Genomic DNA, 17,269 nt, shown 5'->3' with positions numbered 1-17,269 from the left:
GCTGCGTCTGTAAGAGCCAACCAGTTTTCCAGCCCATTGGGAGACTCCACTACATTCACGCTGTGTTGGCTAAATACAGCGTCTTGTTCTTGGTATGCCTGGAACTCTCACCGACTAAAGCAAACACAGGCTTGAAATAAACAGCCCCTGCTCTTCCTTTCCAGTACACCCAGCTCCGGCAACTTTTCCCCGTCAATCCCTTTCCATTCAGCTGAAACAGAGGAGGGAATTACAAGGCTAAGCCTGCTACTAAAACCTCAACGCCTTGTTGTTCAAGGCTTCACTCACCTCAGTCCAACAGCACTCTCTCCATTTTTACTTTTTTTCCCCCCTTCACGTCTCTCCCTGCTGGTTGTTTGGAGGACAGGATACTGTACAAAGATCAGGCTGTATGAGCTACAGAACTGCTGTTTCTTCTCACTGTGTGCACTCTTTCTCAATCCTCTCTCCATAAGGGGGGGAGAAAAAAAAAGAAGAAAAAAAAAAAGTCCACTATTGGTGTAAACTAAGCACTGCACTGCTCTGGCGCACTATTGGACAGCTGCCTCCTCCAATCCTGTGAGGCTGTGAGCCGGGCGCTTCCCTTCCCCAAAAAAAAAGAGTGGCGTTATTCACTAGAGGGGAGGTGAACTCATGACAATAACAGCCTGTTCTTAAGACAAATGATTCAGCTACTGTACATGTCAAACTTGTATATTCAGGTTTACACTTAGGTGCACTCAGTTTCCCCAAATACAGCACTGTTTAATAGTGTAGTCCAACTTTCACAACTGTGCATTAACGATTGTACATAAACTACTGCTGGAACAATTAGCCATTTAATTGGTCCACAAGGAATGCACAGCCACCCATTTTAAAAAACAATGAAGATTGATTAGTAAGACCTTCTTAAATGTGAGGATTTGCTCCTTTTATGAAGACGTCACTTCAGGCTCTGAGAAACTGTGGAGGACATTGTTCACTCATGAATCATTTGTTTGTTAGTTGCAGCCCTAAAATAAAACCTCACAACACAGCTGTCATCTATATTTAGAGTAATGTTACATTTTGTATGTCGCAAGGCAGGAACTAATGACTACGTTTTGTTTTTCTTTATTCAACTAATAATTCAGTCTATATAATGTCAAAATTGTGAATAAGGGCATTCAGGTTTGTCAATTTGCTTCCAATGTCCAACAGTCCAGGCCTCCCTAATATTCAGTTCACTTTAATTTACACTGATGTACTTTAAACAGAGAAAAGGCAGCAAACTGACATATTTAAGAAGCTGAAACTATCGATTGTTCCAATTGTTTTGATTGATAAATGGCTAAAGTGATGAATAAATGATAAAAACTATTGCAGATTCATTTTCTGTTGGATCAATTTGTGTCTACCTGTTGTTTCTCTTCACATAATGTAGTTCTCCTATTCTAAATTAAAGTAGAAACAATTAGTAGATGAACTGATTAGTCCATCGGCAGATCATTAATCATGCACCATTTCATTTATATTCATTTTTCAAGCTTAAACACCAACTATCCTCTGGTTCCAGCTTCTCAAATATGAGGATTTGCTGTTTTTCCTTCTTATGTGTGATAGTGAATGAAAGATCTTTGGCTATCAGACTGATGGTCAGACGTAAGAAGCAATCTGAATAAATCATTATAACAGACGTCTTGAGCTATTTTGTGACACTTTAAAGAAAGTATAATAGATTTATAAAAGAAAAATAATGCATAATACTGTCTTAAACCACAACACATTAAACTTTTCCAGCTTTATGACAGTTTGTGTGTAAATGAAACACTTTCCTTTCATTCTTAGGAAGTTATCTGGGATTTCAGTGTCAAACATTTAACAAAGAGCACTTTCAACACAAAGTCCGGGCTGTGAACGCTCTCGCACGGACTTGAAAAATAAAAAAAAGCAGCACATCCTGTTTTCTTTCCTGGTATAAATAATCTCTGTGTGGCAGCACAGTCATGGTCTTGTGCTGTCTGGTTTTCAGGACTCCCTCTGGCACGTTACCGAGCACTGACCAGCAGTGACACACACACACACACACACACACACACACACACACACACACACACACACACACACACACACACACACACACACACACACACACACACACACACACACACACACACACACACACACACACACACACACACACACACACACACACACACACACACACACACACACACACACACACACACACACACACACACACACACACACACACACACACACACACAGAGAGAGAGAGAGGAGTGACAGGCGGCCCTCTGGTACTGCAGAGACCCCGAACAGCTGAGCGATGACCTCATCAACACGGGACAACTGAAGGGGTCACGCTCCAGTGACAGGGAGCCAACAGTGACACTGACGAGAGCCCGGGAGTCTGCTCCACTTATCAACAGCTGTTACATTGTCAATTTGACGAGGATTACACAGCAGCTACTCAGCCAACAGTGTGAGGCAATGCACGTTGTTCTGCAGCCTTTTCTTTCCTTCAATTCAAAACAACTGACTATTAGTTGATGACGAATAACAGACTTATTGTTTAGTGATAGTTTTTAAATTTATTATGAATCATTTTTCCAAGTTTCTATAAATCATCCCTCCCTGAAGAAATGTGTTTGCAAATTCAGCAAGTTGTACATTTTTTGTGGATGAAGTGATACCCTGAAACTTTCCCAAGCGGTGTTTCCAAAAGTGAGCTCCACCAGATTAAACTTGCTTCCACATGATATTAAAAGGTTAAGAAAAGCAGCACATGAGATCATAATTGTTATTTCAGCAGTAGCTTCAAAAGTCTCTCTAGAACTGCAATTATTTTGATAATTAATGATTAATTAAGGATTTAAGTCCTTTTTTAAAGCAAAAAATCCAAACTTTTCTTAGTTCCAGCTTCTCAAATGTGAAGATTTGCTGCTTCTCTCCATTTTATATAATCATAAATTCAATATCTTTTAGTTTTGGATTGTTGGTCAGACAAAACAAGACCTTCAAAAGACTTCATCTTTTGCTGTGGACATTTTCCACCATTATCTGACATTTTATAGAAAGAAACAATAAAAAAGATTAATCCATAATGAAAATATTCATTAGTTGCAGCCGTAAAATTGGCAGAGGCAAGTTTCAATAGTTGATTACTCCAATAATGCATCAATTCTGGCAAAATTTGACATTTTAACAAGTTCTTATGCTAAAATTTAACTCAATTTGTGTTTAAATTTGAGTTTGTGGCCTAATGATTCTCACTTTTCAACTGAACTTATGCTTCAGGTTTAGTTTTATGTAGATAGAGGTCTTGTAATTTATTAATTTAGAGGATAAGGCTGGCGTTATTTGGCTTTTTTTGTTATTTATGGTTAAGACACATACCAGGTAATCATTATGTTGGACCTTTGTTGTGTGTCTGTCCCCATTCTCCCCATTGTTTCCTGTCACTTTAATAAGCTCTACTCTCCTTTTCTCAACTGTTATATAAAAAATATTTGAGCTTAATTATCTGAAACTAGCTTTGGATCCATCCCAACGATATATTCTGTTTAAACTCCGAAGTAATCACCAAGAAACTGTGATTGTTAAAATTTAACTCCCATGTTTGCAGGAGCTACTTGCTGCACGTCTTTCACAGATGACTTCCAGGCCAGAGAGTCTTAACAGGAACCACGTGTTGACTGAACACAGTCGTTCTTTAAAGTCGGTGGAATACGTTGATATCTGAAGAAGCCACAGCCTGATTATTCACACATCGCTTCGTGGCCAAACTCACCAACACATTACTCAACACACATCGATCTGACACCGGTGGTTCACACATGTTTTAGCTATTTCCAACTTTAACAGACATGTGCAATCCATAAAATATCCTTAAATACATCAAGGTTTGGGCAAATGCTGTCACATTTTCTTCTATATCTTTGCTTAATTTGCCTGAATATCCCTTTTTTCCCTACATTTCTTCCCCTATTAATTAATTCAAGATGTTAAACCAGCATGAATTTCTCTGTAATGCACATTCACTCACTTTAAGGTCATGAATCCTTTCTGTGTTTGCTCTTAAAATATTGTGCTAAAGGTCAAATTGGGCCTTGATGTTAAATCTGTGAGGAAAAATATACAACGAGGGCTCGGCTTATTTTGCAATGCCTCTGTAAAAGTTTATATTTAGTAGCTGACAAAAGCCTTTTAACATCCACGGTGCCCTCAGAGACAGAATAAATTAAGCTACTGCTCTAAATCTGTCTGCCAGTTGTTTGTCGTCCAACCATCGAGAAGTTATTCTTTATTTTTACATTTGGGACCAAGTTCTGCATCTCAAAGCTACGTCTGGTTTTCACATCTTAGCGAAAAAGAAATATTGTAAGTTAATGAAAGTATTTTATAATAAGCATTGAATTAATTGATTAATAAAGAAAAAATGCTGGTTGCAGCTTTTCTCTACTTCATATAACTGAATATTTTTGGGTTTGAGACCAAACGAGCTCATTAAATTATGCTGTGAAACTCTACCAGCAGCCTATTAAAGAGATATGTTCCAGTTTAAATTAAACAGGGCTGCAACTTAACAATTTATTCCATTATTGATACATCTGATGGTTATTTTCTTTATTAACCGACTAACCATTTGGTCTATGAGAAGTCAGACTTTGCCCAAGCCCATGGTGATGACTTCAGACTGCTTATTTTGTCCAAACAGTCCAAAACCAAACAATATTACACATTACTATGGCATAAGACTAAGTATATGACATACAAATATAAGAATATATTAATACTTTATAAGCTGGAAACAGAACTGAGGGGTTTTTTTGCTTGAAAATGACAAATTTACAATCAAAGCAGATGCAGAACAATTTAAGCTAATTGTTTTAGCTCTAAAATACACAATTATCATTAAGTTGTGTTTTTCATACACACACATTTCAGAAAAATATACCACCCTGTTTGACAGCAAATGAATTTTAAAAAACAGCTCAAGGATCTCACTGAGCAGTGATATTAATATTAATATCAAACGTTGTTTGTTATTCTGTCTTCTTTGGATCAGTCCAGCTCACCCTGTGATGACCTGAGCAGATGCACTTAGGGAGAGTACTGAAGTTTTAGAGAAGTTAACAATGTCGTACAAAGCACACAGTGTGTTACAAGTAGCACAAGAAGCTAACGCAGCTGTAAACGGATCCTGCGTTCCTGCACATGCTCAGTGACGTCTGCCTCACACAGAACTACTCTCCGGAGACTGGAAACATAATCACAGTTATTTAGTCTTTGGAGACGTTTCTAAACAAAGTAACATGACCAAACTCTTTGTAATAAAAGGAACTTCTTACCCGCCGCAGCAGCGTGGCTCAATGATGTGTTTTTAATAGATTTTGGACAACGAAATAAGATATATCAAGCTTTGGATAGACTCATGTTAGGGGTGTCAGTTTATTGTTGGTTTGGCTCTGAACTTGAACATGAAATAAAGAAAACCACCTGCTTTATCCTTTAACAATAACAGCTTCAAAACTGAACATATTTCCTTGCAAATTGTACAAACTCAGCTGTACTGATCTCATACACGCAGCTGCACAGTGGAAAAATACAGTACAGTGGACAATTCACACTTTGCAATACACCTAGAGCAAAGCATGATGCAAGTGGCTGGGTGGAGGAGAGTCTACTGGCCTGACACACACACACACACACACACACACACACACACACACACACACACACACACACACACACACACACACACACACACACACACACACACACACACACACACACACACACACACACACACACACACACACACACACACACACACACACACACACACACACACACACACACACACACACACACACGACCTTTTCTCATACAACCAGCTTGGTATTTCCTGGCTCTGCCCGTGAGCTCGATACGCCTAATTACTCACAAGAAAAAGTAGCACTAGTATTTGATCAACTCCTCAAACTGCAGGGTCTCCACTCAGCTAACAATGAAACATCCTCATTAAAAAAAACAACTCAGGAAACAACACAAATATATTAAAAAAAAATAGACAGAAAACAAGTACTGGGCATAAAAATGCAGCACATTCCTGCCCTTTTCTCACCGAGCTGATCTACCTCGAGGAACTCGCAGGGCAGTGCCAGACGACGCTGCCAAATTCAACAACTTAACTCTGTACATGAGGATGCAGACTGAGAGGAAATGTTTGGGCTTCCTCTGCAAACACAGACGCAGTTTTATAATACTCAGACCTTTCTCATAGATGGTCAGGGAAAACAATCAGACATGGTAACGTCGCTTTGAGTGAATGTGTAGGCTGGTTTTTTCATTCTGAACAGGATGAGATATGTTTATACTTATAGTATTTAGATTATGTGGGAGCATTAAGAAAGAAAGAAAACTAACTGGGAACAGTAGTTTGACAAAATCATTAAAGTCCACTTGCTACTGTTTACTATAGCTTTCAAATTGAATCACAAGCGGGCCTTGAGTTAAGATTATTTTGTCTTTTTTTATTATATGTTTAACAGCTTTGACAATGGCTGCAATCAGATAAGTCGTGTGCACATCGAAAAAACCTCAGTGGGATAGATGCTAGATGCAAGAATGGTACATGATAAATGGACTGTACTTACATAGTGCTTTTCTAGTCTTTTTGACCAATCAAAGCGCTTTTAAACTACATGTCATGTTCACCCACTCACACATAAGCATACACTGATGACAGGGGCTACTTCACAGGGCACCAACATTAAATCAAAGCTCCTTTTCATTTTACTGACAACATTTCGACCAACGACGACATGGAAAAACAGCTGAATCTGGTCAAAACATTGCAAATAAAATGACAGAGAGCTGTAGTTTAGCGTGTGAGGACGTCTTCTATCACAATTTAATGGCTGCAATCAGTCACACATGCAAAGCCTCTTATCAGAATTACATTACATTAAAGTAAAATAAAATTGTGTAATCTATTTGTGTTTAACCTTTGTGTCGTCCTCCCAGGTCAAATTGACCCCGTCTGTTTTGACTGTTCCTTCCTTCTTTAGTTCTTTCCCTCCGTCTGTCCTTCCTCCTTTCCTTCCTTCCTCTTTTCCTTTCTCCCTCCGTTCCTCACTCCTACATTCCTTCCTTCCTTTCCTTCCTCCCTTCCTTCTTTCCTTCCTTCCTTCCTTCCTTCTTCCTCCCTTCCTTCCTTCCTTTCTTTCCTTCTTCCTCCCTTCCTTCCTCCTTTCCTTCCTTGACTCGAGGACAACAGGAGGGTTAAGGCAATGGTCTCCAACCTTGCTCCTGCATGTTTTAGGTATCTCCGCAACACACCTGATTCTAATAATTAACTTGTTATCAAACCCCTTGATGAGCTTCAGCTGCTTGATAACGAGCTTATACTTAAACATGCAGGGCAGTAGCTCTCCTGGAGCAGGGTTGGACACCACTGGTTTTAGGTTAGTCATGAAAAATGTATCTAAAATTAGTTTTCATTGTGAATCAAGCAATAAAAATGCTTTCTATAGACCTAAATTGCATCTTTTGCAGCGTACACTGCCCCCACTGTCCTGACCTGCTGGCTGAAGAATGCCCTCCTTTTCAAAACATTGACAATGAAGGCGATTACTGCACACTGAGATACAGTCACACTTACATAAACCAGACCAGCATCAATTCATCAGACATTGTTGTGTAAAGACAGTACGAGTCCACAGCGGTCATGTCCAGTGAATAAAGCGGAACAATTAACCCGTTTGGTCGACAAAGACGCAGCAGCGACCGACACCGCCCCCCTACTTTGGCACACATTCTTATAAACTGACAGTGCTTACATAAATACACAACAAGAAAGTGACTGATGGGGTGCAGTAAGAAAACAGTACCATGGGTGTATTTTAAGTGGCAGCTGGGTTTGCCCCCCCCCCCCCCCTCCCTCGCTGCAGAAACTAAACCACTTCATTGGTTTTGAATAAGTTGCAGGAGGTCGACTCATCAGCCAACACTGACCGCCGCTCTCCCCGAGCTTTCTGTCTGGTCAGCTGCGAGCCGTGACTCAGCTTGTGCCGAGGTTTTATTTTAGACGACCGAGATTTCACTGCATGTGGGGAAAAATTTGGGTTTTTGGTGCTGTGGTGGTGATTTTTCTATTTTTGGGTCGTTTTGGCAGTAGATTAAAATGCAAGAATAACATTTCAGATCAGCGCAATTTTCTCTCAAAATGACTATGATCATGTTCATTGATACTATCATTACACTACATCAGTTTGGTTCTGATCATGACTAGTGCTACTTTGATGTTATCATGCAAAGCAGCTGTTTTATGGAGCTTTTTTTTCAATTTCGGAGCATGATTTATTGATTTCACATTCAGATTTTGTAATATTGTCCCTCAAAACTCTCCCTGCCCTCACACTTATATAACCTCTGCTTGCAGTTAAATTTGCACTGTTCATGCTCAAACTAACTTGCTGTCTGATTTCCTGCGCTCAAGCTTTATTTCTTCTTCTTCTTCTCACGCTCAGCTGTGCTCGAGCAGCTTCTGCTCTCGGATTATTTGTGCAACGACCCCGTCAAAATCCCCCAACTAAGAGAAGGCCGGATCAGCTTATCCCTGCCTCCATGCATCCTCTTGGAGATGTACTTTACTTCTTAGAGCGTCGCATACAATTAGGGAATCTTTAATGTGGTTAATCCACTCCTGACCCCCCAGAGCTTTTCTTAATGTACTTCTCTTGCTTTCTTTACAACTTTTGGAGTTAATTTACTTTTCATTACAATAGCTGCATACAGTATAATAATTGCCACATGGTGCAGCACTGCCTATTATTATACTACTATTATACTCATTAACAAAATGATATAACACAAATGGACCAGTGACCCAATTTAATAAAGAAATGAAGTCAAACAAACAGTCATACATGTGGGCTGACTCAGTGTTTACAGAAATGCAGCTCTATTGTGTGCAATGACTATTACTGTACTATTCATCTACATGATAAGGCTAACTTTAAGGGATATTGCACATTCATAAAGTTGGAGGTAATTGAGAGAAACTACAGATTTAAAAAAGTGTTTTAGTCCATTATGAGGTGAAAGTAAAGTAACACTTGCAATCCCCCACAATGCAACACAATTGCATCTTTCATAAGAAACTACCAGCCTCACCTTTCAAACTCCACTTTTTCTAGTTTCTATCTTTTAAAAGACAGATCTTCACATATAAAAAATGTTTTGGCATCATTGTCAGATTTTCCTGAGCAGCCTGGTTCACTAACTCGCCCTCATTTTAAAGTAAATAACACCCCAGTTTTCAGCACTGGCTACTGCACCGGAGCATCTCCACGCTAAAAGTTTAGTTTTACAAGTTTTGCTCACTTCTTGACATTCTTCTGGTGCAGCAGGTGACCATGCTGGCATGTTAACTGCCCACACTGCGGTAAAGCTATTTTTAAAGTTTTCTGGGGGGGGGAGGTTAGCGGTGGTCACGTAGCATTTCTTCAGCATGTTTCACATTTGGTAAGATTTGTTTTTCTCGGTCTCCTCTCAGAGTCGTGTAACATGCTGGTAGACTGACGCTGAAAGACAGTGTTTAAGTGTCCTGAAAGCATCTGTCCTGCATGTTGTGCATTCCTGGAGGGATCTGGCAGAAAGAGGCTTCACTCTCTCCTGTTAGTCCGCCCAGGAATGCGAGCTGTCTGCAGGTGTGTGTTCAGAGCTGACAGCGTTTACTTCACACTGAAGCACGGAAATGTGCTGTACGTGTGCACCGTCAGCCGTGGGAACGTGCAAAACCTCAGGACAGAGAAGGGAGGTGCAGAAATAACTTACAGAGGAGCTACTTTAGTTTAGAAGAAAGGTAAAGTTATTTTCCAGCGTAAGCTAATGTTTAACATTCCTGCAAGTATGTGTGATGTTCATGAGGAGGCTAAGACAGCACAGCTTAAAACATGCTGTAGAGAGACAGATATTTTCTCCTAATAACAATAATAGCATGTTTAAGAGGTCACACTGAAAGATATAAAACATCTTATTAACAGTTTCTAACTCATTCTGATTATAATGCTACTGGTTCAATTAGCAGGAAGCTGCAAAGCCATACATGTAATATTTTGTTACTTTATCATGTGACTATTGATGATTGTGCTAATGCCTGCAAATTAATTGAAGAACTCTGAGCAATACATTCATTTAATAGGAATTTTGTTTGTTTGTTTTTTTGTGCTTGTGTGTAAAATGTCTAAATCAGGAATATTGAGTTATTACAATAAGCATAAAAAAGTCATTAATAGTCAAAAAGTAACATAACATTAGCTGTTTAAGTCCCAGCAGTCCTATAAACTGTGAAGTGATGAGTTTAACGACGTGTTGCACGTGCTGCAGTTTACAGGTGTCCCCTCTGGCTCGTTTAGTATCTCATTTAGTGAATTTAATGAGAGGAACAATCTGATAATGACTCTAGATATTGATCTTTGCTCTCAGTTTTTCTTTATGTTGTATAATACAAGAATTAAAGCTATGAGAGTTGACCGATCAATCTGTGCTGAAACTAATCAAACTGTGCGTGCATGCTCTTCTTAGTTAAAGCATATGCTACTGACAGTCAACACCTGTATAGGACAGCTTGTTTTTATGTATAATGAGGACAGCCTTGCAGGTGGTGCAGGACTTTAAATGAATCCTTCTAAAATTGTGAATTGTTCCAAAGCTGGAGAAAAATCAAGATGTTTCGTTGTTTTCTTTTGGTCATATAATCTGACCCTAACTCCTAGTAAAAAATAAAATAATAAAAAAGTCTTGCAAATCATCTTTTTCTAGATTTTAAAGCAAGAACGAACAGCTTTCACTTGCAGAGATAGAAATAGATGTAACGCAGGAGTCGAGCAGTTAAATATACATGCCTGACATAAGCCTGAAACTGGACACTCAATCCACATTTAGTCCCATTGTATCCTTATACAGCCAAGTTTTATATAGCCAGCATGAGCACAAATTGTTCATGAGGTAGTCAGGCATCATTTATACAGTATTTACCAACAGTGTACTGAGTGAAACTAACTTTAATATACTAGCATAGTACACATCCATCTACTGGTGATTCACTCTAAAACTAAAAATAACATCCTTATAATGCAAATTGATAAAAAAGAAACAAGAAAGGAGTATATTCCTCTAAGCTCATGTGATGAAATGGTTAATAAATGAGTGTGTTACCTGGGCCGCTGCCATTCACGTGCATGGTTTGAGCCATGGCTGCAGCTGTGTGCTCTCAGTCCCACAACAAGACCTACTGGGGTCATGCAACTGCCATGCATCAAGTCCAGATTACCATGCAACCTGCAAACTGAGACAAAACACAGGAAACATTCAATCACTTCATATCTTGTTAGCTGTAAACAGTCCGTGCAGAAAAGGAAAGCAGCAACAGGAGGATGAAGCTCTTTATGTCTGAGAGCTCTGCACGCACTTCAGTAAGGCTGCAACTTCACTTTTTTTATTATTGATTCATCTGCAGATTATTTTCCAATTAATCAACTAAAGATATATTTTAACCCTCACAAACTGTTCATATTCTGACTCATAATTAGTCTCTACATCAATTCACATTCACAAATTTCCCATCAGGCATTAATAAATGTTTAATTAAAACATTCACAATCACTATTTTATGGTTCAGAAGAACATTTTATATACTATGATGAATTCAACATGTTTGAATGCTGATTCTTGAATATTTTTAATCAACCAAGGTCAAATTGGTACATTTGCATACACAAAAATGTGTATCAGCTGCACAAAAATTTTAAAAGAGCATTTTATTTACATTTTTGTAAACTTTGGCTCACATTAGGGAAAAGTCCACCTAGAAGAAATGTGTGCAGAGCCAGGAAATACTTTTAAATGTAAAAGTGGGTCAAATTCTACCCTGAACAGTATTGTAAGGGTTAAAAAATGTCAAAAATAGCAAAAATATAGGTGTATTATAAAATCCGAATTTCTTCATCTTAGGCTGGAAGATGATTCATTATTAGAATAAGCACTGATTGAATTTTCTGTCAATCATCTTATCAATTTATAGCATAATCAATCAGCTCTAATCATTGTTAGTATTACATCAATTTCTCCATCACAAATTCAACTTATATCGATAATCTTGTCAATAAAACAGATTTAACCACGTCGTCATGGTTACGCATATATCATAATGTTTGCAGGACGCTCAAAGGTTACGGGTGTAAACTAGAGCAAAGAAATAGTTTAAAAAAGAAAATAAAAAAGGAAAGAAAATCATTCATGTCTGTTTGACGTGTATCTCCTGTTCTGTAACACAAAGACTCTTCACTGTGAAAAGCTGAAGCCCACTTAATGTGATGGACAGCGCTGACCTCGGCTTTTTCACAGGTGTGTTTGCATCTGACATTTATGAACATAAGAGGTCCTGTGTGTGTGCTGCTCTGGTCATCATCAATGGATACATTATGAGCAGGAACAAAAGAGCTATTCTCTTCTCATGAAAAAAAGAAGAAAAAAAGAGGTGGAAAAGTCGACTTCTTCGGGCCACGGAGAAGGCCAGATTTCTTTTTTTTTTTTAAAGAGCATCTGGAGGAGCAAAGACGCAAGGCAAGGTTGACTCTGATAGTTCCACCAGGCCATTTTTACACACGCGGATGACCTCGGACTCTATTTACCAATCCTGTTATAGCAAGACTACTGACCTCGGATGATCACAGGTTCCCAAAGTGGCATCAAAGCCCTCTAGTGGTCTTAAAAAAGGTCCTTAAGGGTCCTCAGCAAAATATGACAGGCTTCAATTTCACTGCTGGTCAGATGATGTTCATTAAATATCAATAACATAGAAGCATGTTAAAAGAAGTCACTCTGCTGTGCAAACACTTCATTAAACTGTTTATTGGGTTTCATTTACTCAACAGGATTATGGTGTAAAATTAGCTTCATTTGCCTATTCCTTATTTTTCTGTCAAATGTTTTATTGGAAGCATTTTATGAGGTATCAGTGGCTTTTTACAACTTTCAAAACTGGACCAAAAAAAATGGGTGTTTATCCCTAAAATACTGTGTTCAGTGTATAATTTGACCCATTTTCACATTTGAGAGAAGAAAAATACCTTAAAAACTTTTCTTTTAGCCAGAAATTATTTGATGACTTTTCCTCACGTGACTCAGAATATACAAAAAAAGAAATATTTCAACTTTCAAAAAATGTTTTTGTGCAGATAATACACATTTTTGTTTTGGGTTTGAGTCATATTTACTCACCATCATTTGCATACCATTGCTTTCTGAAAGCTTCATTAAGGATTAATCATCAATTTATTAATGATTGATGATGTTCATTAATCATTTGTGGTTCCGAAATTATGAATCGAGACTAATTATGAGGCGATATTGTGAAATGCCCAAATATGAACGGTATGTGAGGGGGGCTGTACTGGAATATCTTTGCATGATCAACTCTTTATTTAATACTGGTTCTTTTTATGCAGCCCCTCAGTTCAGCCTCTGACTTTAACAAGCCGTTTTAACTCCTGTCTCTTTAAGGACCCCCCCCCTCCCAATGAGCCCACTCTTTTCTGACAGGCCAGCATCAGGACGATGTCACTTAGTAGACATAGTAGTAGTGGGATTTCACTTCTTTTTCTCATGTTCAATCCAGGATCCGATCCAAATTGTCTTTATTGTATTATAGATGTTCTTAATTTTATCACACATACATTTTTCTTTCTTTTTTTTTTTTAAAGTACAATCACAAGGACCTGAGTATGGTATTTCCTTCAATTTCATGCATCTACACAGCTGGGATGTCAAAGTCAAAAAGTAGAGGTAACATTGCAAATCAAGAGGCTGAAGTCACTTCTGCTTCTCATTGTTCATGCGAAATGGAAACTTCTTAAATACATGTGTACATGTTCGAGCCAGAACCCGATCCAAAATATGCAAGAAGACAATGTGAACAACCTTGGCAACAAACAGGAGACTGTAATCCTGGTTTTTGACTTTCAAGGAGCATTTTGACACACATTAACCTCAAGTTTTAGACCTTTGACCACGTTTAGCAAAGACATCCAACATTATAACAGCATGTATATATATATATACACACAACATGTATATATATATACATAACAGAAAAACACAAAAAAACCATGACATTGCCCCTTTAAATGGAAACTACCTCTCTAGAAGTGGTGTGGCAACATCGCCACGTGTTCAGAAATGACATCCCTGTCATCACATCACACAGCTTTATCTAAGAGGCAGATCAATAGCTGACCTGAAGCCAGATAATGAGTCAGAGAGAGTATCTGAAAGGTCACTCTGTCAGTCGTTACTCTGCAGGCGAGCGTCCAATCCTCTGCAGCACACGCAAATCCTTGTTTACAGTACGCACCCAAATAAAGCAGCGCTGCAATGTCATTAAGTTGATGCGTCTAAATCCTAACTGTTCGTCATCCGTCACCAGAACGATTACATCTCTCCTCTGTATCTGATCTATAAACAACCGACCCTCCAAAATAGATCCTAATCATGTTCCTCATCCTCTGCAGCTCATGTTCAATGTGAGGGAGAGTCACAGATCAGAGAGTGAAGTCATAATCACAGCAATATTCATTTTGATATATCAGTATCCTTAGAGTGAGGAGCAAAGACTGACAGCCACTAAACTATTTTATATGTGAGGTCGGTTCAATGACTGAAACATGTGCTGCTTTAGAGAAGAAAACAGGAAGAGGACGCTGCTTTTTTTTTTACTGCAGAAATACCTGAAGTCTTTGGAGGCTTTTGTTACAGGGTCCAAAATTCACTTTTTTTGTCCATTGGCTAGTAAATGTAAAAATTTGACCTGCCATCCAGTAGAATAGATTAGGGTTTTTGGCTGGTGAATGAAGCAAATCTACCAGTCATCTGTATATTTACTAGGAAGAAGTGAAAGTACATGCACCAAAATAAAAGAGAATCAAGTGAAAGCCTTTTTACTAAGAAGCTGTTGGGAAAAATAAGATTCATAGAAAATGTAAATCATGTTTCTAACTAAAGAAATCTTTGTATATTTTTGTCAAATCTTTTGTCTTATAAATATTGGAGCCAAAATCTGCATTACTGTGACTTCATACTCAGTGTCAGACAGTCTGAATATAACTTACAACCATCACAACAAGAAGTGCAAAGTGAGACACAGACCAGACTGAAAGGACACAAAGTAAATGAAACCCTTTCATGCTGCTGCTCTCTTTATGTTTCTATCCAGATTCTTAAAGGAGAAAGCGAACAACTCAACCCAAAAGACGAGCTCTTCTTGCAAACTTCATGCAAATAAACAACAACACACACGTCAGACTGACCAAACATCTCCCAAGTGTCTTCTTCCATGAGCTGCAACAATGCAAACCTGCAGGAAGGAGCAGGAGACCCTCAGATATACCGTCTATCATCCTCATCATCATCATCATCATCCTCATCATCATCATGAAACAGCGTCACTTCAGTTCAGTTTTTAAAAAAGCAGATTCGTAGCAGAGGAAGAATGAAGCGTCATGCTTTTGTACTTTGGCTTCAGAGAGAGTTGAACATTTGATTTTATTACAAGCAAGCAAAGGTTAAAAGTTTGGGGGTTTTTTAAGATGAAGATTGTATTTTTAAAAGAATAATCTGAAATGTGTTTTGTATTTATGGACATTTCTGTTTATCTAGCTAATTTCAATATCTGTTCTGAGCACTTGTGTAGTGTACAAGCTATTTTATTGTTTTGTATTGTTTATATGATGATCAATAAGTCACATGACTGATTTATGGACTGAATATAACAAAACTGGTCTCCTCCATGAAGGAAAAAGCCAAAAACCTTTCTCAAAGACACTGTGGTGAGTTGTGTGTCATGTTTAAATGTAATGGACGTTCACAACACTCACACTGCTCTGACCTTAAACCAAACTTTTAAAAAAAGGACTATTCTGCACTTTCCCCCCCCCTTCCATTGTTTACCTCCCTCCTTCACAGCAATAATGACATCAAGTTAATGATCAACATGTTGATGAACTCACATTTTTGCTCTTACAGTAATTCACAACTCTGCTGACTAAGAGAATAAGAGACACGTTCAGTGTTTCTATGAGCTGCCAAAAGACATTCAGCCTGTTATAAAATAACTGTAAAACAGGGAGGACTCACTTCAAGTTAAAACTTTTTTTTTTAAGACTTCAATGTCACATGCACCAGTTCCTAGCTTAGAAAACAAATGCATTAAAGTTTTTCACATTAGATTTGAGGACATGTTATCATACAGATGTTTGAGGAATCGCTTTTAAATGTATTAAAACATGTTTTCCAGTATTGATGTGCAAGATAATCTGAAGTTTAAAAGGGGAAAACAAGGTGTCAGTGTGGTTAGCTGAACTGAAAAATGCTGCAGGACCTCTGATGCATAAACACTTTGACCACCAACAAAGTATTAGGATAAATATATCTTCGCTTACTGTCCTCAAAGCCACAACAACTGAGATCTACTCATGCTCCTTACCTGTAACTCTCATTCTAACTTCCTCCCGCTGCTCGCAGGTAGCAAACACGACTGAGTCCACAAGCCCCCCCGACAACGAGCCTATACCGGTCCGTCCTCTGAGCGAGAGAGGGATTGGTTTCACAGCTAAGATTAGACGACTTCCTCAGATGACAGCCAAACGATCTGCGTACTATAAGAGGAAACAGGACTTTAGGCTGTTTGGGGTGGAAGCGACCCCTCCGCTGGGCCTCCAGGTGAAGATCACAGCGAGCGACAACAACGTGCGGTCAACTCTTCAGGCCTGACGCTGACCTTCATAAAAGCAGCGACTGAGCCAGACAATAGAGCGTAATGGAAAAGCCTTTTCATAAACGGTTACTTATTAACCAACAAAAAGCAGCGTCTCCGTCCAGACGCCAGCAGCTGAAGGTGAAGACAGAAGGTAAAGAAAACAAACAGAGTCACCTCGTTGTTATTCGGCTGAACCGAAGAAACCACAGTAAAAAGGACGACTGATGAGTTTTAACGTAACAGACGTGATTAACGGGTTTATCGGGAGGTATTTGGAGCAGAAAGAAGGTGAAAACTGTGAAAATGTGTTTGTACTTGTGTTGATGTCAGTCCATTTGGATACTGATTACAAAGTCTTAATCATGCTCTTAATCAATAACCATAAATATAATGAATTAAAGCTGAAATAAAAGTTGAAAATTGGCTGATTTAGTGTAATCAACCGATAAAATCCCAAATATTCCT

General features: G+C 38.6%; 1 protein-coding gene across 1 annotated transcript in view; it reads right to left on the bottom strand.

Annotated features, from left to right (window-relative positions):
- kank1a (KN motif and ankyrin repeat domains 1a) overlaps positions 1-11,338 on the bottom strand; it is a 28,913-nt gene extending 17,575 nt beyond the window's left edge. Inside the window, exon 1 of the mRNA XM_062417083.1 lies at positions 11,209-11,338. Coding sequence (XP_062273067.1) covers positions 11,209-11,245 — 37 coding nt within the window. The 5' untranslated portion in view covers positions 11,246-11,338. The remainder of the gene's footprint in view (positions 1-11,208) is intronic.
- Positions 11,339-17,269: the final 5,931 nt, after the last annotated feature.

This window comes from Scomber scombrus, chromosome 4 (genome assembly GCF_963691925.1).
Source record: "Scomber scombrus chromosome 4, fScoSco1.1, whole genome shotgun sequence".
In the NCBI taxonomy this organism is placed as follows: Eukaryota; Metazoa; Chordata; class Actinopteri; order Scombriformes; family Scombridae; genus Scomber; species Scomber scombrus.
Note: the sequence above shows the minus strand (reverse complement) of the source record. Positions and strands in the feature narration are given on the sequence as shown.